Raw genomic sequence first — 27,984 nt, forward strand, 5'->3', positions numbered from 1 at the left:
ATAAACAACTAAAAACACCACAAAAGCAGTCCTGTCGAAGTCTGCCCTGGTTCCATTCCCACACCCAGCCAGAACCTGCCTCTCTTCTCTGCTTCCCAGGGAATGGGGGGCCAGCTTATCTTGGGGAGCATAACCTAGTGAGTACTCAGTCCTTGCACTAATGTGCCCCTCAGCAGAGCATAGGCCCCACCCATAGTGGCCTGGCACCCTGGTGGCCTGCACTGGCCTCTAGGTGCTGCTTCATGGGTGGGGGTCCTTGGCTTCCTCCCTGGGGTGGGGGTGGGGTCCATGCCATGGTGTCTGCCTCCCTCCATCATCCTGCCCCACAGCGTGAAGGACAGAGTGAAAACGTGACTTCATTTCCCCAAGTAGACCAAGCAGTGGGCCCAAGAAATCTAACATCCCCCTCATCTGGCTTAAGGACCCTGTCCTGCCTCCTCACAGGTCCTGGAGGGAGTTTGGGAGGAGTGTCTGGCAAGCCACAGTTCACCCATAAAAGTCACAGAAATCAGGGCTGCAGTTCTTGGGACTGTGCAAGGCTGGACAGCTCGGGTAACACCTAGCAGGCATGATGTCCCCAGCCAGGGGTGCCCTAACACTGCCGGTGCCTCCACGACAGCAGCTGCTGTCTCACCTCCCAGGATGCACACTGCTGGCTGTCACAAAGCTTCTTTCCCTGAATCCTGGCCTTATCCTCGGCCGAGGCGCAGTCTGCCTGCAGAACTCTCTTGCAGACTGAAACACCCTCATATTGCTGGGTTTCAGGACCCTCACCTTCCTTGGCTGAGTGGCTATTTGTCATTGTGTGGGGCCACCAGGATCACAGGTCCATCTTCAAGGAACTAGTGGCTATGTTGCTCTTAGATTTTTCTCCTTTCTCTCTAGCTGCTCTTAAGCAGGCTCATCTCCACAGCCGGCCATTAACATAAATGTCCTTGAGGCTGAGTCCCAGGCACCCCACTCTCATCTCCATTGTCACCCCGGTTTATCTCTTCCATTTTCAGCTGCCACGTTTACCTCTCCAGATCAGTCCTCTCCCCTGAGCTGGCTACTTACATCCAGCTGTCCCTTTGACTACTCCACCGGGAAGCCCACAGCTCCTCTAAGTTACCTTGTCCTGGGAAGGCAAGCTCTTCCCCCATGTATACCAAGTACATGAACTGGAGGGCTGCCATTCATCCTGTCCCTCCTCTCCCCTATTAGACAGAGGCCAACAGCAAGTCAATCTCACTTCCAAAAACAACCCCAGAACCTCCCCAGCTTCAACTGAATAACCTGATGAAAACCTCTGTCATCTCTCACCTTAGCCATTGCAGCCACCTCCAGTCTTGCTGCCTCTGACCACTCTGGTTTCTCTTTAGTTCATTCTCCAGAAAGTCTGCAAGTCTGAACCTGCCTCTCCCCTGCCTACAGCACTCCAAGGGCTTCCCATGGCCCCTACAGAAAAGACAGCCCTGGCTGGTATAGCTCAGTGGATTGAGCTCGGGCCTGCAAACCAGAGTATCGCGGTTCGATTCCCAGTCAGGGCACATGCCTGGGTTGCAGGCCAGTTCCCTGCAGGGGATGCACGAGAGGCAACCACACATTGATATTTCTCTCCCTCTCTCCTTCCCTTCCCCTCTAAAGACAAATGAATAAAATCTTTTAAAAAAAACTTACTTCCCAATTATGAATTCAGAGCTTAAAAAAAAAAAAGGAAAGACAAAACTGACCATGACACACAAGGCCCTGTCCCATGCACCCCGGCCTGCTGTTCTGCCTAACCTCACTGCTCACTGCTCCTTTCACTCTGCATGTCAAAACATCTTCTCCCTCCTGTGGCCAAGCCTTTGCCCATGCTTCCTTCCTTGCCAGCCTGATCAATGCCTGTTCATCTTTTGAATCTACAATCACATCCTGCCCAGGGAAACTTCCCCTGCATGTCCCTAGGTAAGATTTCTCAAGTAGAAACTTCTTTCAGGCTCCAGTCAACTGCAGTTCTAAGCTTGTTCAGGGAGGCCTAACCAGAGTCTCTTCCTCTCTGGACTATCAGCTCCCTGAGGGCAGGAATCGCCACCAGTGAATAAAGGAATGACTGTCTCTCTCTTTTTTTAATTTTATTTATTTATTTATTTATTTATTTATTTATTTATCTTTAGAGGGGAAGGAGAGAGGGAGAGAGACCTCAATGTATGGTTGCCTTTCGTGCGTCCCCTGCTGGGAGTTGGCCTGCAGGGAACTGGCCTGCAACCCAGGCATGGGCCCCGACTGGGAATTGAACTGCGATCCTCTGGTTCGCAGGCCTGTGCTCAATCCACTGAGCTATGCCAGCCAGGGCGGAATGACTGTCTCTTGTACTAAATCATTCTGGGGTAAAGCTTAGTTGTTTGACATAATTCACAACCTCCTTTTGGGAAGAAATGATCAATCTTAAAAAATGTTTAGGCAATTTTCTGGTCCATTTCAGTGAGAATTAGTCCTCTTCTGGGAAGCCCATTTTGGCATTTAGGGACCTGATAATTTTTTTAATATTTATTTATTTTTAGAGAGAGGGGAAGGGAAGGAGAAAGTGGAAGAGACACATCAGTGTGTGGTTGCCTCTCATGTATCCCCTACTGGAGACCTGGCCTGCAACCCAAGTATGTCCCCTGACTGGGAATCGAACCAGCAACCCTTTGCTTCACAGGCCCATGTTCAATCCACTGAGCTACACCAGCCAAGGCGGGACCTGATAATTTTTAACTGGACATTTCTTTATTGAAACATCATATTTTACTTTCTTTTATTTGTTAGTTTTTTGTTAGATAACTATCAAGAAATAATTGTCTTAGGTTCTTTTCTTACATAAAGTCTAAATAAAAGCTTTGAAAAGTGTATATAACCAAATTTTCTGAAGAGTGTGTTTTTCTTAATAATATAGAAGCATATGTAGTGATTATTTGCAAATTGGAATTGCGCGGCCTTACTCAGTGCAGAAACTTTTCACCAGCGTCAATGACACGTCCCTTAACCCCACCACCACAGCGCCGTCTAGTGCCCGCATTCCAGATACATATAAACAGCGCGGAGAGAGGAGACTACAATTCCCATCAGGACGAGGGCTTGTGGCGTCATTGCTGAGCGCCGGTCGGCCTTCGAAACGCTCAGTACCCCCATTGGTAAACTGTTGGAAGCGGCTGTGCAGCTAACACAGGCCCGCCCCTCTGACGCTAAGACGCGTCTGCTGAGAGGTCCTGGGGCAGTGATGGAGACGCCTAGTGCGTCTCCCGGGGCCCTGTTGCTTTCCACCGAGTCCCACCCAGGGAGGAAACGGGCGGCAGGGGAGGCCGGGGCTGCGACAAGGAAGCAACGGGTCTTGGACGAGGAAGAGTACATTGAGGTAAGATCTCGGTGTGGACGCCAGCCACTTCTGGACCTATCCCCGCCCCCCCCCCTTTGCCTCGCACTCCTCTCGGATACCTACTCCTCACAGGTGGTGGCACTCTGGTCCCCTCGCGGAGGTGGAGCAATCGGAGTCTTTGTCCTCTGGGTGTGGACTGTACGAGAGTCAGACAAACACAATGCAGAGGGGTGTCCTTGATGGAGGAGGCACTAGCAATGCTCTCAGGGGAGAGAGGAGACAGTTTGCTTGCATGTGGTGGGGGGTTAGGGAATCGAGGTTTTCTATTCAAGCATCAGTTAAGAGTTTGGAAGGCTAGTGGCAAAGAGGATTTTCTTAGAGAGTGCTGATAGCAAGTGCAAAGGCTGAGTGAGGGTCCTGGAAAGAGGCTGCGACTGTGGCACCTTGAAATAGGTCTTAATCCTACCGCTGACAGGCAGGAGGAGCTGGCACGGAGATCGGAGTCCGTTTGGTTTGGCACTGGTTAAGTTTGGGAGGCCTCTAGGTGGCATTAGTGAACAGCTGGGGGCACAGATGTGCAGCTGAGGAGCAAGGTCTGGCTGGAGGTGCAGAGTTGGGGATCTCAGCCGGTGCCGGTGGTGGGGTGACTGGCTGAAGTCATTCGGGTCAGGGGTTTATATTGGAAGTAGGCGGTCACTGTTGGCATGAAGGTGGCAACACTCACATTGGTCTAGCTGATGTGGAAGTGAGACTGGCAAATGAGAATGACCAGTCAGTGAGGGCAGAGAGAAGGGCTTCATGACAGTCAAAGGAGCGCTTAGTAATGTTAGATATTGCAGCAAGGCCTCACGGGATGTTATCCTCACTAGAAAATGCCCCTAAGGTCTGGGGATCGTTGGGTGGACAGAGGTTGGGGCCGGAGCTCAGCAAGGGTGTAGGTCTTTGTGCATGCATTGGTTGACTGAGAGGTGGGGGAGCCCAGAAAGCTGCTCTGACCCTGGTTCTGATCCCTTCTGACAGGGCCTCCAGACAGTCATTCAGAGAGACTTCTTTCCTGATGTGGAAAAGCTGCAGGCACAGAAAGAATACCTGGAGGCTGAGGAGAATGGAGACTTGGAACGCATGCGCCAGATTGCCATCAAGTTTGGCTCTGCTCTGGGCAAGATGTCCCGAGAGCCCCCACCGCCCTGTAAGAGGACCCCTGTGGGTGGCAGAGGCAGGAACACCTGCTGAGCTGTTGCCTCGGGCTCACTCTAACCCCCATTTTCTCTCTAACCCCAGATGTGACTCCAGCCACATTTGAAACCCCTGAGGTACACACCGCCACTGGGGTGGTGAACCACAAGCCCCGGGGCCGCGGCCGGGGCCAGGAGGATGGCGATGGTGAGCGAGTGCCCTCTTTTTGTCACATGGGTGGGATTGCCAGGGAATCTCATCCTGAGAGGGTGGTCCAGAGGCGGGTCACACTTTGTCCCTGCTGTGTCTCCATGTCTAAATGGCAGCCCGTTGGTCAAAGAGCACTGTCTAAGAGAAGATCTAGGTCCAGCTTCTAGACGAGTGCAGGCCTCTGCGCCTGTCATCCTTCTCCATGGTATGGAAATGACGAGTCCTCTGTCACTGCCTATGTCCTGTGCACCAGCCCCGGTCAGGTGGGCTTCATGGGCCTCAGAGGGCTCTTTTCCTTGCTGTCTCCTTAAGGTGCCTCAGGGCCTCTGCACTTGTTTCTTCCAAGTTGGCCACTTCCCTTGGATGACTGCACAGGTCACTCCTTTCTCCAGGTCTCTGCTCAAATGTCACCCATTCAGGGAACCCTTTCCTGACCTCCCAGTGTAAAGTCATGCCGCCCCCGATGCTCTGTGCTTTCCTGGCTTTGTTTTCCTATCGCAGGACATGGTCCTTAAGAAGGCATTTGTGTTTGGTTGTCTCTCCCTCCACTGGAGCAGGTTCTTTGTCTTGCTTATGTCTATGTACTCTGCATCTAGCACAGCTCAGGTGTGATGTGGGTTTTCCACAAATATGTGTAGAACAAATGAATGTTTTCTTCTCGAAGACATTTACTGAGGTGTGTGTGATACATCTCAACTTTACGAGGGTGTCATTCTAGGATATTCTGAGCATTGTAGAACTCAGCATTCTGAGTTCCGTTGAACATAAGCATTCCGCGTGCTACGGGACGTCCTCACGGTCGTTCGGTGTCCTCGTCAGGAGTAGAATGTCAGCGCCCGTGCAAATGGATGAGGTGCTGTTCTCTTTTAGATTCTGGTCTACGGTATGATGCCCTAACATTGACGCCCTGTGTACTCACAGAAACGTGATGTTTTCTGCTTTAAACCTGGCTCTACCGTTAACACAGTCCCTTGTGTGGTTTCCTTGGAGAGTGCGCCTCCATTGCATATGGCACTTGAATCACAGGCCATTTGCAGATCCGTTGTTTTCTAAATACCTCTTACTGGTCAGTAAACAAGGAATCCTTTCAGTAACCTGGTACCATCATCACACATTATAGTCATAGGGGAGGAAACTGAGGCTCAGGAAGGCAGTACGTTCTGCAGGTCCCTGAGCCGGTTTTGGCAGAACGGGGTTTGAGTCCTCATCTTTCTGACAACGGGTCTTGAACTGTGCTTTGCACAGTCTCGTGGGGACTGGTGGCAGTCAGGGCTGGCACTAGAGTGGAAGAAAAGGCTGTCCTCCTGACAGCCTTGCCGAAGTCCGGGGTGCTGAGCGTAGCGCATGGGCTCCCCCTCAGTGGGGGTGCCACTTCCGCTGGCTGCTGTGGTTGTGGCCCAGTGCCTGTGAGACCCCATCCAGAGCACTTGCTGTATGGGGTCTCTGCCTCCAGGCCCATTAGTAAGTCAGGAGGCTTAGGTGACAGTCACCCACCTTTACCACAGGTACCAGGAAGGGGGTGGAGCAGTTGGGGTGAGGAAATCCCAGGGGTGGAGAGAGCCCGGGCTTTGGAGGCAGGTCCTGCAGGACTGGTGCAGGTGGGGGAGCTTGGGTGGGGGAGAGCCCCTGTGATCACTGCTCTTTCTCTAACGCCTGGGCATTCCCCTTCTGGTCTGTCTGAGTCAGCTTGCACACTTTACTTGGCATCCAGCAGGTGGGGAAAGCCCCTGAGGGCTCGCTGGGCAGTTGGGGTGGTCGACGCTGCCCCCAGGTGGGGAGCTGTCTGGCAGTCTGAGCTCTCTCAGATAGACCCGGGGCCAGGTGTGAGCGTGCTAATCCTGCTTGTAGGGCATTGTGGTTCCTGGGGCTGACAGACCGCAGAGTTGTGTTGCTGCCACTCATGGTTCTGTGTCACCCCCCGCACCCCATACCCTGAGCAGGAGAGGCTGGAGAGGAGGAGGAGAAGGAGCCCCTGCCCAGCCTGGATGTCTTCCTGAGCCGGTACACGAGTGAGGACAACGCCTCCTTCCAGGAGATCATGGAGGTGGCCAAGGAGAAGAGCCGGGCACGCCACGCCTGGCTGTACCAGGCCGAGGAGGAGTTTGAGAAGGTGCCCTGGGTGCAGGGGCAGAAGCACCCTCTCTTGGGGTGGGAGAAGTCCCAGGGCCAGACAGTGCCTGGGGGCTCTCTGACCCTCTCTTTTCCTTCTGTGATGCAGAGGCAGAAAGATAACCTTGCACTTCCATCGGCAGAGCACCAAGCTATTGAGAGCAGCCAGGCTGGTGTGGAGACCTGGAAATACAGGGCCAAGAACTCCCTCATGTACTACCCAGAGGGTGAGCAGGCATCGTGGGCGGGGCTGTGTGTGGATCTGGCCTCTAGGACCTGATCTGTGTTCCCCTGCATTCTGGGCCTCGGAGGGGCCCTGGCCTGTCTTGGAGCGGATGGGTCTATGTGTGAAGTCATTGAGGGAGTGAGGCCCTCTCCAGGTTTGTTCAGTTCTGTGATGTGGAGGCTGAAGTAGGTTTCATGCTTCCGTTCAGTGGGGAGTGACTTGGCTTCTCTCAGGCCCTGAGCACTGGGAGGAGGTGGGGCCCGCCCACCCGTCTGACACCTGCTGCCTCCCCTTACTCTGCCAGGCGTCCCTGATGAGGAGCAGCTGTTTAAGAAGCCCCGGCAGGTGGTGCATAAGAATACTCGATTCCTCAGGGACCCCTTCAGCCAGGCCCTGAGCAGGTCTCAGCTGCAGCAGGCCGCTGCCCTCAATGCCCAGGTAGGTGTCAGGAAGCCAACAATGGGCTGGCTGTGGGCAGAAATAACCTCTTCGATCTCGGCTGTTCCTCTTATATTAGGACCATTCTTGGGCTTGGTAGAGCTCAGCCATGCAGAAGTATTCGGAGCCCTTCTGTGGCAGGGTCCCGAGTTTTCTGTACACATTGGGGTGCTGTTTTGGTCAGACGCATTCTTTGAGTCCAGTTCTGTGCCAGCTCCCTTCGGGGGCAAGAACAGAGACAAAATCAGCTGCCATGAGCCAGGCCAGTCTGGCCAGACCTGCACCTCTGCACTAGGCCCAGCCAGGGGGTGGGAGGGGTGGGCAGGCTGGAGCGGGGGCTTGGCATGGCAGACAGCAGAGGTTTCTGAGCCTGAGAGCTCCCGTGTGATGGTGGTCATGGGGTTGAAGGTGGGGAGACTGCTCTAGAGGTTCTTACAGGGGCCTCATGGGAAGAGATCAGAGCACAGGCGTCCATAGTTAGTGTAGCCCTTGCAGGAGCCTGAAGATATTAGCCCCTGAAAGTACCCCATGTGGGGTGTGGCCATGTGCCACCCTGCGTGGAGGGGAAGGACCAAGGAGAGCTTCCTTCTTTGGAAGCCTTCAGTCATAGATCCTCCAGGTCTCTGTAGGAGCCAGGTCCTCCCTCTCTCTCCTCAAGGGGGCTACCAGCCCCAGCTGTGCTCTGCGGGGGAGGGAAGTGTTTCCACTGTGCACCTGCCCAGTTGCCAGTGGAAGAGAGAAGTGCCCCTGACACTGGCCTCTCTGCTTGTTCCAGCACAAACAGGGCAAGGTGGGCCCTGATGGCAAGGAGCTGATCCCCCAGGAGTCCCCTCGTGTCGGTGGATTTGGATTTGTGGCCACCCCTTCTCCCGCCCCTGGTGAGAAATGTGCCTGCTGGCAAGCTGGCCCACCTGCAGGATTGCCTGCGGGGAGGTGGGCTATTTGGTTGGCCCTGGCCACTCTCTGTGCTTCCTTGGGTCTGCCACACACCTTGTATGACTCAGAGATCCGGTGTCCCATCCACAAGGACAGGGTTGGACTCTCAGGCAGACACGGCTGGAGATGCGGGGGGCCTGGCCCATTTAGCTGGGTGGTCTCTGTCCCTCACCCAAAGCTGAGCGGGACAGACTGAAGCTGTTGGAACCTGGGGCTTGGGGGGGGCTTTGCTGGACAGACTGGCATGGTGAGCCTGCTGAGGGGCACAGGGAAGCCTGAGACCTGCTTTGCAGTGAGGGCGGCGTTGTCTAGTGGGCTGCCTGTAGGCACCTTCCTGTGTGGAAGGCAGGTCGTCATCTGCAGGAGACTGGGTGCATCTGGAGCCTCGAGAGGCCATGCCTGGCCTGTGTGGGGTGGGCAAGATGGGCCTCAGGGAGCTGCAGGGTTGTGTGCCCGTCTCTCGGGCCACCCACCTCCTGCCACTGGTCTGGGCTAGGGCTGGACATCCCCTCCATCCTGGGATAATGTTTCTTACTTCTGGGTCTGGTGTTAGCAGGTGCCCCATGCTTGCAAGCCTAAATTTAGAGAGCCTTGTAAGGGGCAGTCTCTGGGCTCCAGCCCTGTGTCTCCTCACACAGGTGTGTGACTTTGGGGATGGCATCCCAGTGCACACACCGTCCCTGTACCCTCCTTCTTATGCACTGGCCTTTGTGCTCTGGGGGGCTGGTTGTCATGACACAGGCCAGGACGTGTGGAGGTGCCACAGGTTTACCCAGGGTCCTGGGAGATACAGGAACTCTGGAAGCCCCTGAGTGTCTCCTCCTTTGGGCTGGGGTGCCAGTAGTGACCCCTAGGAGACTCCCCTGGCCCTGTGCTAGGACGGGGGCCTTGCTGACCCTGCCCAGCTTCTCCAGAGAGCCCCCTTCAAGCTAAGCCCCATGGCTATAGGGGCCTGGCCTTCTTGCCCTGCGCCCATAGTGGCCTTGCTGTTTCCCTCTCAGAGGGCAGAGGTGTCAGGGTTCCAGAGTCCGGGGGAAGGACCGAGGCCCAGCTGCCAGCCATGTGTTTGTGAGCGGGAAATGTGCATAGGGGTGGGGACGTGGTTGTGGTGGGAGGGCAGGCCCAGCTGCACACCTGCCTGGGTTGCCCTACCTGAGATGGCTCACTCTCTGCAGGTGTGAACGAGTCCCCGCTGATGACCTGGGGGGAGGTTGAGAACACACCCCTGAGAGTTGAAGGATCGGAAACCCCCTATGTTGACAGGACACCGGGGCCAGCCTTCAAGGTATGTCATGGTGAAGGGAGCACAGGTGGGACCTCGGGTGGGTGTGTGGTCTTGAGCATCCTTGGCTCTGTGCACAGATGATGGCCCAGCTGCCGGTAGTCACAGCAGGGCTGACCAGTGGGCTGGGCCATGTGCCAGGCCAAGTACCTGCTCAGGCACTGCACTTCTGAGTGGTGTCAGGACGAGGACAGGTATGGGGAGAAGGGTAGCTTTGTCAAGGAGGGACTGGCAGAGTGAGGTAGCCATGCAGGGCAGGGGTGTGGTGGGTGTGGCTCCTTTGAGCCCAGGGGACAGGCTGCTCAAAGATGACGGGTGGTCTGGGAGGCAGATCCAGAGCCGCACTGTGCAGCAGGCCCAGGGTTGGGAAGGGTCCCAGAGCTGCAGCGTTCCACACGGTGTGATGTTTTGTCCTCAGGAGGGCTGTGTGCTTGCACAGAGAGGCCTCGAGCAGAGATGGGGGTGGCCTAGGGTGGTGCGGGCAAGTGAGCAGGCCGGTGGGGCCTGGCCCTGGAGGGGCATTGGGGAGATGAGGTGCTCTGGTCTGCACGCAGTTTGTGAGGAAACTGAGTGACTGGTGTGGTGTCAAAGGGGGAAGAAAAGAAGCCCCCAAAAGTTGGGAGCATGCAGTCGTATTGTCTAGGTGGGGTCGTTGCCTGTACCCACTTTGGAGTGGGGGGAGGTGGAGGGAGGCAGAAGTTGGCGTTGTCACAGAGACAGAGGGCACAGGGTTACATTGCACTGACACCCCAAAGAACTGAGCTCCGAGTCTGGGATGGATGCGGCGGAAGGCCTGTGTAGGAGGCTGGGTCGTTCACCTTGAACCAGTCCCTTAATGCTGGCAGCGATCAGTTTGAAGTGCAACAGGAAAAGAGAGGTCACTCATTGTAGCAACAGAAATTTAGAATAACTGGGAAGAACTTAGCTTTTGCAAAGGAACCACTGACTTCCATCAGGAGAACACTGCTGACTTACCCCCCGCCCCATGCCAACCCCCAGCAGGGGCATGGGCTCAACCCTGCTGAGAGGCGTGGTGCATATGGTACATGTAGACGTACCACGCCTTGTGCCCTGAGGAGTTCAGAGGGGTAACGTGTCCAGACAGGATCTGTACAAAGGTTTTTGGTACCTCGGTTCTAAAATTTGTATTGCAAGAATAACAAAAAACCTGAGAGAGGAATGACAGAGGAGCTGGTGCTGTCTGATACTAAAACCATAGATGTGTCGGATGTGTCCCTGGGCCTGGAACCTACCGGTCAACAGAAAAGAAAGAAAAGTTCTGAAACAAACCGCAGTCCAAGTCAGAACTCTGGTGTGTTAGAGATGCTCACTCACACGGTGCTGAGTGGTAATTTGGAAATGAAGTGACCTGGGTCCTTAACCTGTAGAGCAGAATGTATTCCAAAAAGTTGGATGAGTTAAATATAAAAAATTAGGAGAGAATGGTGCTCAATATCTGATCTCATTTTAAGGTAGAAAGAGCTTTGTAAACTGAAAGCAGAGAAAGTGACGTTTAGCTTACACTCTGTGGAAGTGACAAGCTGAAGTACAGCTGAAAGTCATTTGTAAAACTGAAATAACAGAAAAGGAATTTGTAGGGCGCAGTGTGATATAACCAACATGGTTAAAACTCCTGCTAAGTGAAAAACAGCTAAACCAAAAAGCAAGGGAAGCACCATGTCATAGAAGTCGGCCAAGGACATGTTTCTGGAAGTTCTCAAAAGAAATACAGATGGTTGATAAAGGCAGATAAGTAGAGGGCGGCAGATTAAAGCAAGACCCTCTTCTTTTTTAAAGGATTGTGAGGGCCCTAACTCAGCAGTGCTGGCTTTGAGAAAACCATGATGACAGGTGGGGTGGGCAGCTCGCCTAGCTGGTTGGGGGCTCTCCAGGGGCTTTTTAGGGAGGTGATGTTGGAATTGTGGGGGCCATGGGAAGAGGTAGCTTCTCCAGCAGCAGGGGACTGCCTGGCCCAGTGGCAAGCTGGCACAGGCCACCCACACACCTACTTTGCAGATCTTGGAGCCGGGCCGCAGGGAGCGGCTGGGGCTGAAGATGGCCAATGAGGCCGCTGCCAAGAACCGGGCCAAGAAGCAGGAGGCCTTACGGAGAGTGACAGAGAACCTGGCCAGGTGAGGGGTGCCTGACCCTGGTAGGGTTTCTTCTCCCTGCTCCTGCCCCCCGCCCCCCGTGTGGACCTTCAGTCTGCAGGGCAGGCCCAATGGTCCTTCCTCGGGTCCTCTGGTCCAGAGTGAGGCCCTGTGTGAACCAGGATGTGGAGGACCCCTCCATCTTTTCTACAGCCCCCTCTTGGGCACATCCCTGAGAGGCACTTTTAGGCCTGTTGCCCCACTGTGAGCTCCTGTCAGCCCTGTGCAGATGCATGTTATCATTCCCCATAGAGAAAGTGGGGGTGAACCCCAGCCCTGCAGCCAAGGACAGGAGCAGCACTCATCCTCAGGTTTGGCAGTGCTGCGGTATGCCGGGCTGTGGGGGTGCTCCGCCCAGGATGACCACGATTCTCCCATGTGTCTTCCTGTGGGGCTGTGGCAGCCCCTGCTGCTGGTGGTGCCCCATCTGGCCTAATCCTAACTCTGTTTTCTTTCCTGCCTCTCACGTTCACCCCCTCCACCACAGCCTCACTCCCAAAGGTTTGAGTCCGGCCATGTCCCCAGCCCTACAGCGCCTTGTGAGTAGGACAGCCAGCAAGTACACAGACCGGGCCCTGCGCGCCAGCTACACACCGTCCCCAGCACGCTCAGCCCACCTCAAGACCCCGGCCGGCGGGCCCCAGACCCCGACAGGCACACCAGCACCTGGCTCTGCCACACGCACCCCCCTCAGCCAGGACCCAGCCTCCATTACGGACAACCTGCTGCAGCTCCCTGCCCGGCGCAAAGCCTCAGACTTCTTCTAGGGCCAGGCCCGGGCTGGGCTCCTGGGAGATTTGTGGAGCCTGCAGGGCAGCCATCCACCCAGCAGAGGACCTGGACTTCTGAGGACCCAGGCCCGGGCCAAAAGCATAACTGTCCCAGAAGCCACAGAAGAAGGGTGCCATGTCACAGCCAAGCTGGCACAGGACCCACCCCGTGGTCCTTGTGCATCCCAGGGCTTTGCTAGTACTTTTTTCTATGGAAACCCATGCCCGTTTCTATGTAAGCAGAAGTAAAGAACACCCAGCACAGCCTGCAGGCTGACTCTCCGTCCTGCTGCCTGCACAGCCCCGAGGCCGTCCCTCGGCCTGCATCAAGGTCTCAGGACAGTGGGACTCCTGGGGAGGCTGCCACTCTGTGGGGTGACCCATGGAGGGCCAGAGTGTGTGGCCTTTCCTGCCACCACCTGCATTGCTTTCTGCGGCACTCCTGGGCTCAACCTTCTGAGCTGAGCACACAGTATGTCGGTCCCCGACTCCCCTACCCCTGCTCCAAGTTTTGTTCCTCTGACGGAGGGACAGAGCCCTGGGGAGTTCAACCTCTAGGGTCCACTTGGGGCTCTGGGCCCAGGTCTGCAGCCTCCCCAGCTAGGTCAGGCTGGCCTGCATGGTTTACCAGTGACAGAGTTGCATGGGTCCTACTTGGGTGTCAGGCCACACTTCTGCATGAAATACCCCGTGGCCTCACCATGACCTCTGAGCGCCTGGCTTCCAGGCGGGGCAGGGCTGTTTCCTGCCCTTCTCCCCAGTGCTCCAGGCACTGCTGGCCTGAGGCTGCTGAGTTACCAGTCTCACCTGGTTACTCCCACCAAGAGCAGTGCCAGGTAATGGTAACCTGGCCACAGTGTTAAGGAGTGGGGCCTGGCTCCATGCAGACCTGACAGTGCTGTTTGCACCATCAGCCAGCATTTTCTCAGCAGCCTGAGGGCTTTGCTGCCCAACCCTCAGGAGGTCCAGGATCAGCTGCTTCACATGCAGGTGAGGGGCCCAAGACCATGGCTGCTTGCCACATAGGTCTCTTCTGGTCTCAGCTGGGGTCAGATTGTGCCTTTGAGGGCTCTCTGCTCAGGGAGGCAACCTGGAATCCCTCAGGCTGGAGTCCTGCTTTGAGTACAGCCAGCCCTGCACTAGGCCGTCTTTCTGGGCACTCCTGCATTGGTCCTCTTCTGCTCGCCCCCCGGAGTGCCAGTGTTGTCTGGAGGCCGGTGCAGGGCTGCTGCCTGGTGGGTGCCACTAGCCTGCACTCCCAGACAGTGAGTTCCTGCATGTTCCTGGGGCCAATCCCTGGCTGTGCCCTAGAACCTGCAGAGGGGGCTGGGGGTGGGCTTAGCAGGTAAGCTTGGGCCAAGGGCTGGGACTGGAACATGTGCATTTTGGTGCTTTCTCCCCATAGGGAAGGGTGGCCCTGGACCTGAGGACGTCCTCAGGAAGTGGGGAGACAAGTCTGAGTGAGTGTGAGTGAGAGGCAGAGAGGAACGCTGTCCAGGCAAGGCTACCCAAGGCCAGGTGCTGACGACCTCCAGCACTTGGCTGGCCTATTGGGAGTGTGCCCTAGGGAATGACAGGTGACAAATTAGGTCTCTAAGCGGGGTTATCAGGACGAGAACGTGCCAGTCAGAAGTTTCAGCTGGGGTTGCCTGCTTGGAGGGTGAGGGGGATACTCCAAGGGGAGGGGAGAGGAGTTTGAGGAAGGACTGTCTAAGGGAGTGGGATGGGGTCAGAGTGGGCTGTGCCGTGCCTGAGGTGGAGATACATGGCCCTGGCCAGCCCTGGAGGCGCTGGGCACAGGCGAGTCCCAGAGGGCAGTGGGAGCCTGGTGGATGGTCCATGGCTACGACCTTCTCCTTGCCCACAAGCTCTCTGTATGAGTACCTGTGCCTGAGCATGGGTCCCTGGACCCCTATGCTGGAGACCGCCATGCCGCATGGAGGGTGGCTGGCTGAGTCCTTTAGAAAAAGACTCCTCGGGGGGCACTCTTGATGCTTGTTTACACTTCATGGTTTATTTGGTGGTCAGTAATTAACGTCTTTGTACTAAGTGGAAGAAAGCCAATAGAACGTAATCAAAATAGTGGTTTAATTGACAGATTTTACTTGTTCCTTGCACCTGTGCCTTCTTCAGCTCCTACCTGCCTACTTAGCTTACTTGGGCGCCACCATGCACCACGCTCCGCCCCCTGCCCTCTGTACCCTAGGTACAGCCTGCCTTCCCCACCTCGGCTCCCAAGGCGTGATGGTCTTTTGCCCTGGAGGTCTCGGCCAGCCTGTCCTCCACTTTGTCCTCATTCTCGGGCACCACTAGCATCCGGTGCTGGTTTTTGGCCCCTGGCTTGTGATCCTGCCGGTGCTCTGGCCGGTGCTCTGGCCGGTGCTCAGGCCGGTGCTCAGGCCGTGAGCCTGGCCGGGTGTCCAGTTTGCAATCAGCCCGGTACTTGCCCTCACCCTCCCTCTTTAATGAGGCAGAAGACATGGCTTTTGGCTTGGGAGGCTGCAGCCATGGGTGGCTAAGGATCTCATCAATGTGCAGCCGCCGGTGGACATCTGGTTGCAGGATGCGGTAGATGAGGTCCTTGCACTCACCCGTCAGGTTCTTGGAGCGTGGGAAGTCGATGCGGTGCTCCTTCTGGATGCGCAGCATCTTCTTGATGTCAGAGTCATCATAGGGCATGGAGCCGCAGACCATGATGTAGAGGATCACGCCCAGGCTCCAGATGTCGTAGACCTTGGGCTGGTAGGGGATGCCCTGCAGGACCTCGGGGGCCGCGTATGCCGCTGACCCACAGAAGGTCTTGCTGAGGGTGATGCGCCCACTGCAGTCCCTCAGGCAGCGCTTGGAAAAACCAAAGTCAGACAGCTTGATGTTGAAGTCTTTGTCAAGGAGAAGGTTCTCGCACTTGAGGTCTCGGTGGACAACATCCAGGTCGTGGCAGTACTTGACGGCTGAGGAGAGCTGGCGGAACATCTTGCGTGCCACATCCTCGTGCAGGGCCCCCTGGCACTTGATGAACTCAAGGAGGTCACCCTGGACACCAAGCTCCATGACAATGTAGATGCGCCCGTCTGAGGTCTCAAAGATCTCATAGGTCTTGATGATGGAGCGGTGGTTGACAGTTGCCAGGATGTCCATTTCCCGAGGAAGGAATCTCTCCACAAAGTCAGTGGGTGTTTTTTTGCGGTCAATGATCTTGACCGCCACATTGAACTTGAGACGCTCAGAGTAGGCTGATTTGACTTTTGCGTAGGAACCCTTGCCAAGATTGATGCCTGCAATGTAACCCTTCTTCCTTAGGACCGCAGCATCATCCATGGTGCCAGGAGCGGCCGGCGCCTCTGCCTTCTACATCCCCTCCCCACATGGGCCAGCAGGCATCACCCTCATTTACAGTGTGGGGAGCCGTCTGGCTGGGCTGGCCTGGACTTGTGGAATGCTCAGCATTATCTCCACGTGACTTCAGCCTGTGAAGTCATAAAGCCAGGCAGCCAGGAGTGGAGCCCGGACTGGGGGGAACAGGGGCCCTAGAACCCTGAAGCCACGCTGGCCTGATAGGAGTGCTACTTGCCGACCGCTGGAAGGAAGCCAGCACCCGGGACTGTGGTAACCCTCCCTGTTTCTCCTCGTCATGGCTTCCCTGTCACAAGTCGGACCCAAGATGGGGGCTGCCTGGGTCCAGCCGGAGCACCAGCCCTGTGCTGATTTTCCTCTCCTGACTGTGAGGCCTGACTCTGCATTGGTTCCTGTCCTATTGGGGCCAGTTTCCTGCAGCTTCTCTGGGATATGAAGAAAACTCCATCTAGGGCTTGTGTCCTCAGGCCTGGCAGTGCCCGGGAGGGATTGCTCTGGTCTGGCCAAGCTGGCTGTGTTTCCAAGCTTAGTGGACAAGAGCAGCGTCTGTTTGGGGTCCAAGCTGGGTGGATCAGTGCTGCTGCTGCTGCTGCAGTGGGCAGGACATGTGAGGGGTGGAAAGGTAGGCAGGGCTCTGGGGTGCTGCGGGTCCCAGGCTCTGAGGACTGGGGCAGGCCTGCAGGATGAATTGGGCTCGTCAGGTAGAGGAGGAGGTGATGAGGCATCCAGGTAGGGAAGAGCCTGGAAGAGGAGAGGGCTTCTGAGAATGGTGGAGTCCACAAACAGGCGAGAGGTGGCAGAAAAGGTCAGTGGGGTTCCCTAAGTGATGGGGTCAGAAAAGGTTCCCTGAGTGATGGGCAGCCGTTGCAGGGCATAGGGCAAGGAGAGCTGTGACCCACGTCACATTTTAAGATGTGTGGCAGCACAGAGAATGGGCTTTGGGGAGACTGGAGGCTGGTGCCTTCAACCCAGCAAGAGGAAGCTGGCTGAGGGCGGGTCTGGGGGCTCCAGGCAACACAGGGAGACAACAGGGTCTGGCAAGCTGGTTGGTGATAGGGAGGGGCCCTGGGCAGATCCTGGGTGCTGGGGGTCCTGACGATGCCGAGGTCCCGCAGCAGCCATAGCATCAACTGTAAAGCAAGCACCTGCGTGGGGAGGGGTCCTAAATTACATCAGTTTGGGCCTTTGTGAGGAGTGACATGTAGCTGTTGGAACCCTGGGAAAGCACCTTGCTCGCATCTCTCAGACCTCCTTTTGCACCTGGAAATGACGTGAAAACTCTAAGGGCTTATGGGTGGAGTCCTGCTTTGGAAGATAAGGCCTCCCTTATACATCTCCTTAGGCACTTTGGAAGCCCTGCAGCTCCTTTGTTTTCCACCACAGGCATCCCATGCCCGGGCCATGTACTCTGTGTTTCGGGGAGAGGGAGGAAGGCCTGCCTCTGTGCGGGTGGGCAGGGGCTGACCATGGAGCTGGTGTGCAGAGGATCAACGGGGCTTCACCAGGTTAATGAGGGACGAGACATGGCCGGCAGACAGATGTAAATCGGACCAGAGTGTGGCCATATGGATGCACTTGGAGCCTGTGGGGGAGCTCTCTGGGTCTGGAGGTCCATGTGGAAAATGGCAGGGGCAGGGCAGCCAGAGTGCAGGTGCCAGGGAGCAGTGACTGTCCCCAGCAGGGTAGTCCCACAGTGGGCGACTACCTTCCAGCAGCCAGGCCTCCCCAAGAGGCCCGCTTTCTCCCTAAGACCCGCTTTCTTCTGGGGGCTCTTTTTAGCCTCAATGACCAATACTTTATTACTGTGTCCCAGAAGGGGCTGGCTGTGATGATTAGCTCTCCAGGACCTACAGCTGGGTGAGGTCCTGGACACCAGAGGATGACCCCCCATTTCTCTGGTGCCCCAAATCTCCTGGCTGTGATGCTCCTGCATATCTTCCTTTTTGACCGATTCCACTGACCCACTTTGTGGATTCTACGCCCTCTTAACCCTGTTCTTGCCTGGCCGGTGTGGCCTCTTTGGTTCTTGGACATAGCAAAGGAGGCAGGTTTCAGCATCGTGCAGGGGCATGGGGCAGGCAGCTTTGCCCACGCTGTGCACACTGAGGTAGGGGTTCCCAGTATGTGGGAGGCAGGAATGTTAGATTGGGCCAGGGGACGTCCAGTGGGGCTCCCGAGCTGCAGTCCTGTGGGTCAGAGACCTGCAGACCCTGAGAAGGGCACTCCTGAGCTTCGGTTTCCTCCATAAATAGAGCAACCACCTGTCTGTTCACCCCATAAGCATTTAAGGGTCACTCCCAGGGCCTGGGGTACACTGATGAACTAGAAAGGACCCATGCCTTCCTGGGGCCCAGAGGCCAGGGAAGTTCATTGTCGCTCAGATGGACTGGAGACTGGACTGGGGAGGCTAGGAGGTCTGGGAAGGCTGATGTCTTAGGAGTCAGCCACATGCAGGCAGATGAGGACTGCAGGTGCACATGATGGCCTGAATGGACAATGTGTTGGAAGGATACAGGGACAGTAGGGAGCACTGTGGGTCACAGCACCCACGTAGAGGGTCTTGACCCTAAAGCCTTTGGGGGGACAATCACTGAAAGGGTCTAAGCCAGGGCTGAGTCCAGGGTTGAGCAGTTCACAGGCATGGCTACCATATGAGGCCACCTGGGGATCTGTGGCTTCAGTCACTCAGGCTACCACTCCATGCTGTGTGATTTAGGAAGTTGACTGCCCTCTCTGAGCTGTCTCCCCACCTGGAAAACACACATAAGTGCTCCTTCCTGTGGCCCCTCCCACCCAGGCTCACCTCAGGGCTGGGCTGCAGTGAGACTCGGGGCCCTCCTTCTGCCCATGTCTGCTGCCCTGAGGACCGATGTGACCGAGGAGGAGGTTCAGGAGCCTCTCCTTGGGACGTTCCCATCTCAGGTCCACTTGGTGCTCTGTAATCCCACTCCACCACCAGACAAGCTACATGACTGGTCTCCAGGAGTCTTCACTGAGAATTGGGTGGCCTGGTATGTGTCCGGGCCCTGGGCGTTCACTGGCCTGCCATGGTGGAGCTCAGTGGCTGGCTGCTGAGTGCTATTAGAGACCCCAAAAAGCCTTGTGGAGGCCATGACCCCCCAGTTGAAGCTGGAGAGAGACCCCTGTGAGGTCTGCAGGGATGCATCCACAAGCATGATTATAATGTGTGTGGGGGTGAGGGAAGAGGCTGGGAGGCCAGGAAGAGGCCAGGCCTGGGAGGACCTCAATGGCCAGGCACTGGGATTCCTCCTCAGCAGAGGGAGCCAGACTGGGTGCTGTGGGAGGCAATTCCAGGGCAAGGACGAGGTCTCAGTGGTGGCTGAGCCATCTCTCTCTCTCTCTCTCTCTCTCTCTCACTCTCACTCTCACTCTCTCACTCACACATGCACACGCATACGCACATGGAGATAGGAGGACAGTCTGTGTGAAGGTGGGGAGGGAGGAGGGAGGAGGGAGGCAGAGTGGTGAACTAACTTCTGGGGGAGGGTTGCAGGTCGGGTGTCACTTCTAGAGGGCTGGGGGTTGGGATTTTCCAGAGACAGGAGGCAGGGGTAAGTCTGAAGGCACTGGCCCTCTTGATGTGCTAATGCTGCAGGTCCACATGAGGTTGTCAGAGCAAGTGCAGGGCAGGAAGAGAAAGGGCCATCACGGTAGAGGTGAGGACTGCATGGGAAAGGGCAGGCAGGGCCCTGCAGAGCACTGCGGTGGGTGATGCTAAGTGCAAGCCTGCTCCCTCGGTGGGACACATGGCCACAGCAGCCAGGCAGGCATTGTGAGGACACCTGTCCAGTCTCCTACTCACCAGTATCAGCTTGTCCACTGGCAGGTAGCAGCATTCCTGGGGACAGACTGGAACCAGAAGGGAACAGGGTGTGGTCAAGGCCACAGAGTTGCTGTGGACACACAGGCTGGAGTGTGGCTGGGCTGCCCAGCAGAGCCCCCTGTTTCCTCTGGGCTGGGGCAGTGCCCCAGGGTGGGGCGACTCAGGGAACCATTGAGAGCTGGGAGCCGGTTGGGCACAGGGGAACCCCTGGTGAACAGAGCAGAAAAGCTGAGTTGCCCATCAGGGTGGGGAGCTCAAGAGTCTGAGAAGCTGGTCCACCTGCCCTCTAGAGGTCCCTCCCCACCAGCAGTCTTTTGGGTCCTCCCCCCTCCCACCTGTTATCTACAAGCAGCCACCTTGCCCCCCTGGTCCTGTCTTCTCTTTATCCCCTCCTCACCCAACACTGCACTTGTGGCCTGCTTGTCAAAGCAGCATCTCCCTCACTTCACCGCTTTGCTCTGGTCCAGGGCCCCAGGTCATGGTCAGGGTCGAGCCCACTGGGATATATTTTCCAAACTTGGGGTGAGGTGGGATGGATCTTCTCCCCGGATGACCCCAGTCAGCTGGGGCAAAGACATTCACCGTAGAGCCTGTGCTAATATAGTGATTTATTCCTTCTTTACCACGTGGGTTACCAAGTTGAAAGGGAGGGAAAATAAACTGACGAAAATAGTAGCTTATCCGGGACTGTCTTCTCTTCACTTGCTTGTCCCTTGACTTTTCTGGAGCTCAGGCTCAAAGCCGTCCCCTCTACCTCATTCCCTGCCAGCCCCTGGGCCATCTAAGCTCACTAGCTGTGTGTCTCTGGAGGCTTCGGGGAGCCCCCTTCTACTGTCTCCTTGTTTGGCTGCTTGCCTAACAGGGCGAGGCTGGTGGTCTCCAGAGGCCTTGACACCTGCACTTGCGTCTCCTCTTCTGGTTTTGACTCCTGCTTCACTTCAGGCGGTGCCTCCTCCTGGGGCTCCAGCTTGGTGACAGACTTCTTGTCAGAGACAGGCTCAGTGGTCCTTGAGCACTCAGTTTCCTGGGAGGTCTCCCCCTCCTGGTTGATAGCTGCAGATAACAGACTGCGGGCCTTAGGCTGCACCCAGCCGTGGCTGAGGATCTCGTCGATGCGCAGCCGCCGGTGGACGTCTGGTTGCAGGATGCGGTAGATGAGGTCCTTGCACTCACCCGTCAGTTTCTTGGAGCGTGGGAAGTCGATGCGGTGCTCCTTCTGGATGCGCAGCATCTTCTTGATATTGGAGTCGTCGTAGGGCATGGAGCCGCAGACCATGATGTAGAGGATCACGCCCAGGCTCCAGATGTCGTAGACCTTGGGCTGGTAGGGGATGCCCTGCAGGACCTCGGGGGCTGCGTATGCCGCTGACCCACAGAAGGTCTTGCTCAGTGTCATTCGGCCACCATCATCCCTCAGGCAGCGCTTGGAGAAGCCAAAGTCAGACAGCTTGATGTTGAAGTCCTTGTCAAGGAGAAGGTTCTCACACTTGAGGTCCCGGTGGACAATGTCCAGGTCGTGGCAGTACTTGACAGCTGAGGAGAGCTGGTGGAACTTCTTGCGAGCATCATCTTCATGCAGAGCTCCCCGGGTTTTGATGAATTCAAGGAGGTCACCCTGGACCCCGAGCTCCATGACAATATAAATCCTGCCATCCGATGTCTCGAAGATCTCATAGGTCTTGATGATGAAGCGGTGGTTTAGCATGGTTAGAATCTCAATTTCGCGGGGAAGGAATTTCTCCAAGAAGTCTGAGGGGGCTTTCTTGCGGTCGATGATCTTGACTGCCACGTTGAACTTTAGGCGCTCAGAGTAAGCGGATTTGACTTTTGCATATGAGCCCTCTCCTAAATTTATTCCCATGATGTAGCCTCGTCGCTTGAGGATGGCAGCATCATCCATGGTGTCAGAAGCACCCAGTGCCTCTGAGGCTGCCCTCTACATGCTTGCGAGACATGGGCCAGCAGGGTCCTCATTTACACTATGAACAGAGAGTCCTCTGGGCTGGCCTTGCCTGCTGTCCCCGCCTCCTTAGAGGCCCAGACTCCGGGGTGGAACGTTCAGCATTGTTTCCCAAGTGACTTCAGTGGGTGAAGTCATAAAGGAATCCCTAGGGAATGTGGCTCTGGCTTAAGCCACTTGGACTCAGAACTCTGGAAGGCTAGCCACTGGGCTGCAGCAGTCTGAAAGCCCACAGAGAGTGGCCTTGCACTTGGCTGGGACCAAAGGTAGCAGGGGTCCATGGGAACACCATGTCTCCAAACCAAGGACTGCTTGTTGAGCAGCGGAGCTAATTACTGCAACCTGTGAAACCCAGGGCAGGTGGTTGTCTTAGCAGGAAACAAGACATGCTCCAGTTGGGGTGCTCTGAGGGTTTAATAAGGGCATAATTTGCAAAGGTGGGAGCAGAGTATAGGAAACCCCAATGGTAGTCACACACTCCTGGAAGAAGGGAGGGATGATCACTGGAACCTGGAAGGGTAGTGTAGAAAGGGTGACCTTAAGAAAGGCAGTGACATTAGGGGTAGGCTACAGTGACCCCACAGGCAAGGAGCTGGGCAGAAATATCCCTGATCTTTTCTCTTCAGTCCTGGAGGCCCCTGCTTGTGTCCACACAGGTGGCCTGCAAGCCATGCAGCAGGGTGAAGGGTGGAGGTGGGTCAGAAGGACCAAAGACTCCGGGCCCAGGGGTTGCTGCCTTCAGGAAGCCAGAATTGTGCCCTCTCCTGCACGGTTTGACTGGACTCTTCACCTCTCTGTAGTTCTCTTTCCTCATCCAAAACCTCACTGGCCTGCTTCTCTGACAGTGATCTGCACAGGGGACAACTGGAAGGGATTTCTGCTTTTGGCTGTGTGTTCCCCTCTTGGGGGTCTGCCCAGACCATAGTCCTGGCTGGGCTCCCAGGGCAGATCTGGGACTGGGGCAGAAGCTGGATCTTGCTTTGAGTGCCATCAGCAGCTCCTGGAATGCTCACTGAGGACAGTGCAAGTGGAGACGTCAGCGTTGGACAGGGACCAGTTTCTGCCAGCAGTGAAGCCCTCTGCTGTGACAACCCCTTTGTCTAGCACCTGCTCAGGGCCACACTGAGGAGCAGATGCAGGTAGGTCTGGCCTAGTCTTAGGTTCAACCTTGGCCATATCTGCCCAGGGGGTTATGGGTGCCTTTCTCTCTTATGGCTCTGAGCGTCCCAGGGTTAAGAGACACTCAGGAGAACCATGCCTTAAGGGAGCTTGAGAGGCCTACTCCTGGGGAGTGAGCCAGTGGGGATGGGTCCTCACCAGCTGTGATCCTCCCCCCTTTCTCTGCTTCCATCTTCACCCTCTTTTCCAGCCTTCACACCCTGTGCCAGGCCCCGTATACATGGCTGATGGTCCTTCCTTTGGAAAGCTTGCTCCTCTCTCCTGCTAAGGACACCCTATCTGCTGGGTTCCCCTCCACCACCACCACCTTGTTCCCTATAACAGGTGCAAAATCAGTACTTAGAGCATTGTCCCCAGTGGCTTCCTTCTATGCAGATGTGGCCTGATGTGGCAGCAACTTTGCCCAATATTCCTTTCCTTCCTTCCCCATTGTGTAGACAGGGCCCTTCCTCCAGAGCCAGCTTTACTATAGGGTCTCTCTAGAATGGGGCTTCCCTGTCAGTTACCTTTGTATGACACTCCTTTAGGCTATTTCCTCATGTTTGAAACATTTTCAGTTGTGTGCAAAGGTACCTGCGTGTACCTCAGAGTATTGATCCTCCTTCCCCACTTTCTAGAAGATAATACGGGGCCTTCCAGTTTTCCTCACCCCTTTGGAGACCTTCCTAAAGACCACATTGGGGCGCACTCTTGGGCCGCAGACCGGGTGGCAGACCTGCAGGTGTGCAAGGTGCGAAGGCCCTTTGTGTCCGGTCCACACTGCCCCCTGGGCCACTCCCGGCCCCTCCTCTCTCCACCTTTCGGCCCCACTGGGCCCTGCCCCTTTCTGTGTCCGTCTTCTCGATCGTCCCTTTGCCCCTGCCCCGGACCCTAGGATCCTAGGCCCTTCAGAGTCCCTACTACACAGGTATCTACTCCGAGCCCCACCTCTTTGTTTAGCCAATGGTACACTTCACGCCTTAAGTCCCGCCCCCGTCCCGCCCCTCACAGTCCAGATCTTGGGCCTCGCCCCTTTCGGGCCCTACTGCTCAGGCTCCGCCCCAGCCCCGCCACTGGTCAGCACCAACTGGGAACGCTCAGGCCCCGCCCAGCCTCGGTGCTCACTGGCCAGCACCAGTGTAGAGGGCGGGAGGCGGAGCGTCGCGAAGCGGAGCAGGACGGCCGCCATCTTGCGTGGAGCAGGAGTCGGAACCCGCGTCTGCACCCGAGACTGCACACCAGTCCGCGCGGCCCAGTGCAGCCACGGCCCAGCCAGAGCCCTCTCTCGCCGCCTCTTCACATCCGGCCCTGTCTCAGGTCCCGCCCCGGTCCGGTCCCCCGACCCTCAGCCAGGCCCGGTCTGGCCTCCCCGCGGGGTCACGCGGCCGCCCCGGGGACGATGAACGGAGGATAAATGGTGCCCAAGGCAGACAGCGGTGCCTTCCTGCTGCTCTTCCTGCTCGTTCTCACCGTCACCGAGCCGCTGCGACCAGGTGCGCGGCGCGGGGGGGCGGGGCGTGCGGGGCAGGGGTAGTACGGGACCACCTTCCACCTGGCTGGGCCGCGTCCTCAGAGGGCGCGGCGTCAGACGCCCTGGACCGTGCACCGCCGGGAAACCGAGTTTACCTGGGCTCGAGCGCCTCGTGCACAGTGGAACTTTGTTCTCGAGGGGTGTTGCCTGAGGGTGCACGTCCGTGGAGCACTACGTGCTTGGAGGTTGACGGAAGCGAGAGTGATGGAGTTCTCTCGCCCAGGAGCTGCGCTCTGGACGCGCCCTCTTTGCTGGTCCGGCGGTTGGGGTTAGGCTCGAGTGCTGGGGGTCGAGAGAGCATCTCGTGGAGGCACCTGGTTTCTCTTGCTTCCGCCCAGCAGTGAGTTGGTGCCGGCGTCAATCCCTGGAAACCCCTCCGCTGGACAGCGGTAGCCGTGTCATTTATTGTCACTGAGGTATTACACTCGAGAAGTACTCTGCTCAGAGACCTGCCCCTAGGAGGATACCCAAAATCGTGAGCGGGCCTGTCCTGGGACAGAGACTGTCGCGTTGCCCCGCAGGTGTGTCACAGTAATAGGCGCCTGGACAGTGCTAGGTACTTAGGACTACTCCTTGTATTTGATGATTAAATACCTTTGGAACTCTCCTTGGAACTTGTGTTTCCATAAAAAAGCCTGTGGTGAGGGGTCAGAATCATGGCAGCTAGAGGGTCCTAGACAATTTTTCTCGACCTACTTCTTTCTCTACCCTTTCTCCTCTGAACTGCAGCAAGAAAATCAAATCCCCAAGTGCAGGGCCAGTTTGTCTAACGGGAACAGGAGACACAATGCTGGGTCCCACGGTGCTTTTAGGAGGCTGTGACAATGTGATTTATTTTATATTCTTAAAATTTTTTTTAGATGGGAAGGAAGGGAGAAAGAGGAAGAGAAACATCAGTGTGTGGTTGCCTCTCATGTGGCCCCCACTGGGGACCTGGCCTTCAACCCAGGCATGTGTCCTGACCGGGAATCAAACTGGCAACCCTTTGGTTCACAGCCTGTGCTCAATCCACTGATTGAGAAAATCAGTGAGGGCTGATTTCTTTTAAAATTAGAAAAATGAAAAACCTTGTAGGTTAAAAAATGTGCACATATAGGTGTTCATTTTTATAACAATGCAATGGAAAAGTAGGGCTTTTTTAATTGGATTTTTTAATAGAGAAAGAGTGATTTTTGTTGTTCCACTTATTTATGCATTCATTGGTTGATTCTTGTGTGTGCCCTGACCAGGGATTGAAGTGACACCCTTGGTGTATCAGGATGACACTCTAACCAACTAAGCTAGGCAGCCAAAGTATGATTCTTAACATTTTTTTCTTTTATTAATGCGGGAAGGGACTCATGAAGGTGTAAGTGCTCAGGTCCATCTTCTGTGAACACTGCCAGACCTCAGTGGATGAAGGCAGGTTGGGAGCAAGGCTGTGTGCAACCCTCCACTGCGCCCTAGCCAGGCTCCTAACCCAGACTCGCCAAGCCTCTACTCCCCAAGGTCCACCTGGTGGCCAAGGCCCTGGGCCCACACTCAACCTGCAGTCTCTCTAGTGGTACTTCCCTGGACTCCCTGAGTAGAGCTGCTTGCTCACTGCTTTTGATGTTCTCTGGGCAGCAGGGTGACAAGTTCTGGGACAGCAGCCTTGGCAGGAATGGAAGCCAGGAAAAGGGCCATCTGTCTAGGACAGACATCTGCTCTTGGGGAGCAGAGCCAATGGATTGTGGGTTGTTGTGATTAGGTCCTTTAGACAGCATGTCTACACCTGTAGAGAGGTGAGACATCATCCTATTCTGGCTCCTGAGTCCCAGTTTTGCACATGAGGTCTCTAGACTCTGAGGGGTGAAGCCATGAATCACGCATGCCTGTCTTCCTTGGGGTGCCTCTTTCCAGGTCCAGCATCTCCTGCCTGGATGATAGAGGTGATTAATGTTCCCAACTCTCTTTCTGTCTGTCCACATATCCTGCCAGCTGGCCAGCAGCCATTCAACAAGCATCTCAGTGTTCAGTGCCTGCCTGCCCTCCCATCACTAGGGATACTCAAATGGAGAAAATAAGCCCCTCCCTCTTGGAGTGCCCTTTGGGTGTGGAAGGAGAGATGAGGTATAAATTAGTCTGGTGGTAGAGGTGATGACCATTTGTATCTGTGAAGTAAGGGAGGGCTTCACAGAAAACATCATGCTTAGGTCTGAGTTGGGGCAGGGAGGCAGCTCTGGCAGAGGCTGCAAAGTTACCCTTTTCATTTCAGGACTCTCCTGATCAGAACTTCTTAGTGGCCCCCAGTGGTATCTTGCTCTGTGAAATTGGGGGTTCCTACTGGCTTCCTGATTTTGGGCAGTGAGGTCACATCTCATTCCGGGCCAGACGTTCTTGTGTGCTGTGTGCTCTGTGTCCTTCCAGGCAGGGGTCCACTGGCTGCCAGTCTCTGCTCTTTGCCTGCATTCTTTCTGTTGCAGTCCTGACTTAGATGCATACTTGGGTGTGAGGAGGGCACCAGTCAGAACCTGTTTCCCAGGAAGGAGGGAGGTAGGGAGCCAGGCGGGTGTGGAGAGTGCCCTCTGATTTCTGCCAGGTGGAACCCTTGAGGACTGGGACTAAGCCACCTTCAGCTGTTCTCTGATTCAGGCCACGGCATGAAGCCTTTTACAGAATGGGGGCAACATGAAAGTGCTGAACTTGACCTTTTGCCAGTTTCTTTTAAATACGTGTCTGATACTGCTTGAGACTTTGTTACATGCCAAATGCTGTTGTATCACCCACACATGTGTTGATTAAGTGAACTCCCGTGGTCCCTGTAAGGTAGATACTGGTATTAGCCCTGTTTACAAACGGGGAAATTGGAATACAAGGAGCTCATTAAGCTGAGGGCTGAGACGAGACTCGGTTCTAGAAGTCTGGCCTGACCCCATCATGTACCTTTCTAGGGGCTTGTGTAATGTCCTGCTGTCCGCGTGCCTTGCTGTGGAGCCCCACACTGCTCCTGTTCTCCCCATGGACCCCACGATTCACTGAGGAGCGGTGCTGAAGCTTTTTCCTTCTGAATAATCTGGTCTGAGAGAGAACCAACCCTCCCCCAAAATTCCTTTTGTGGTTAATTGACCACAATGACCAACAAAGGTGTGCATTATTATGTCTGTGGTGAGAAAGAAAGGTTGGGGGTCTCTGCTGAAGGACAACACATAGAGGGGCATTTAGGGGCCACTGACTGTGATACCATGTCACTGACCCTTTACCTGTATATAGAATGCAGCGTCAATTGCTGACTCTACAACTGTTTTCAGTCATCAGTTATGAAAGAAAATCATGCTGCAGCTCCCTCCAGGCTGCTCCCACCATATGTAGCTGAGAAAACATTCACCTTCCCTGACTTACCATGTTTTCAACTGAGGTCCCCAGCCCAATAAAAGACTTGTGTTTGGGCAGGAGGTAGCAGGATGGGAGCTGTGTTCCTTTTTTTAAAAATATATTTTATTTTATTTTATTTTAAGATTTTATTTATTTATTTTTAGAGGGGAAGGGAAGGAGAGAAGGAC

The 27,984-nt window shown here is 55.6% G+C and overlaps 4 protein-coding genes across 8 annotated transcripts in view; 2 read left to right on the plus strand and 2 right to left on the minus strand.

Annotated features, from left to right (window-relative positions):
- Nucleotides 1-3,141: 3,141 nt before the first annotated feature.
- ESS2 (ess-2 spliceosome associated protein) lies at nt 3,142-12,885 on the plus strand. Its single transcript, XM_037067358.1, has 10 exons — nt 3,142-3,358; nt 4,340-4,508; nt 4,601-4,702; nt 6,646-6,815; nt 6,924-7,041; nt 7,345-7,478; nt 8,254-8,356; nt 9,590-9,699; nt 11,713-11,828; nt 12,334-12,885. The coding sequence occupies exons 1-10, from the start codon at nt 3,224-3,226 to the stop codon at nt 12,611-12,613; spliced, it is 1,437 nt and encodes a 478-aa protein (XP_036923253.1). The 5' UTR covers nt 3,142-3,223; the 3' UTR covers nt 12,614-12,885.
- Nucleotides 12,886-14,743: 1,858 nt separating this feature from the next.
- On the minus strand, nt 14,744-15,980 carry TSSK2 (testis specific serine kinase 2). Its single transcript, XM_037067360.1, has one exon. The coding sequence runs from the start codon at nt 15,932-15,934 to the stop codon at nt 14,819-14,821; it is 1,116 nt and encodes a 371-aa protein (XP_036923255.1). The 5' UTR covers nt 15,935-15,980; the 3' UTR covers nt 14,744-14,818.
- Nucleotides 15,981-20,528: 4,548 nt separating this feature from the next.
- On the minus strand, nt 20,529-22,077 carry LOC119001826 (testis-specific serine/threonine-protein kinase 1-like). The gene has a single exon (XM_037067361.1). The coding sequence runs from the start codon at nt 21,712-21,714 to the stop codon at nt 20,605-20,607; it is 1,110 nt and encodes a 369-aa protein (XP_036923256.1). The 5' UTR covers nt 21,715-22,077; the 3' UTR covers nt 20,529-20,604.
- Nucleotides 22,078-24,077: 2,000 nt separating this feature from the next.
- The window catches only part of DGCR2 (DiGeorge syndrome critical region gene 2), a 73,454-nt gene continuing 69,547 nt past the window's right edge, over nt 24,078-27,984 (plus strand). For 3 of the 5 annotated variants that reach the window (XM_037067423.1, XM_037067424.1, XM_037067425.1), the window contains exon 1: nt 24,079-24,425. In XM_037067423.1, the coding sequence (XP_036923318.1) occupies nt 24,347-24,425 (79 nt within the window). In that variant the 5' untranslated portion in view covers nt 24,079-24,346. Of the gene's footprint in view, nt 24,426-27,984 lie in introns of all 5 variants that reach the window. The other 2 variants (XM_037067421.1, XM_037067422.1) reach the window with 1 other exon arrangement.

This window comes from Sturnira hondurensis, unplaced genomic scaffold (assembly GCF_014824575.4).
Source record: "Sturnira hondurensis isolate 20B ecotype Veracruz unplaced genomic scaffold, ASM1482457v3 Scaffold0017254, whole genome shotgun sequence".
NCBI lineage: Eukaryota > Metazoa > Chordata > Mammalia > Chiroptera > Phyllostomidae > Sturnira > Sturnira hondurensis.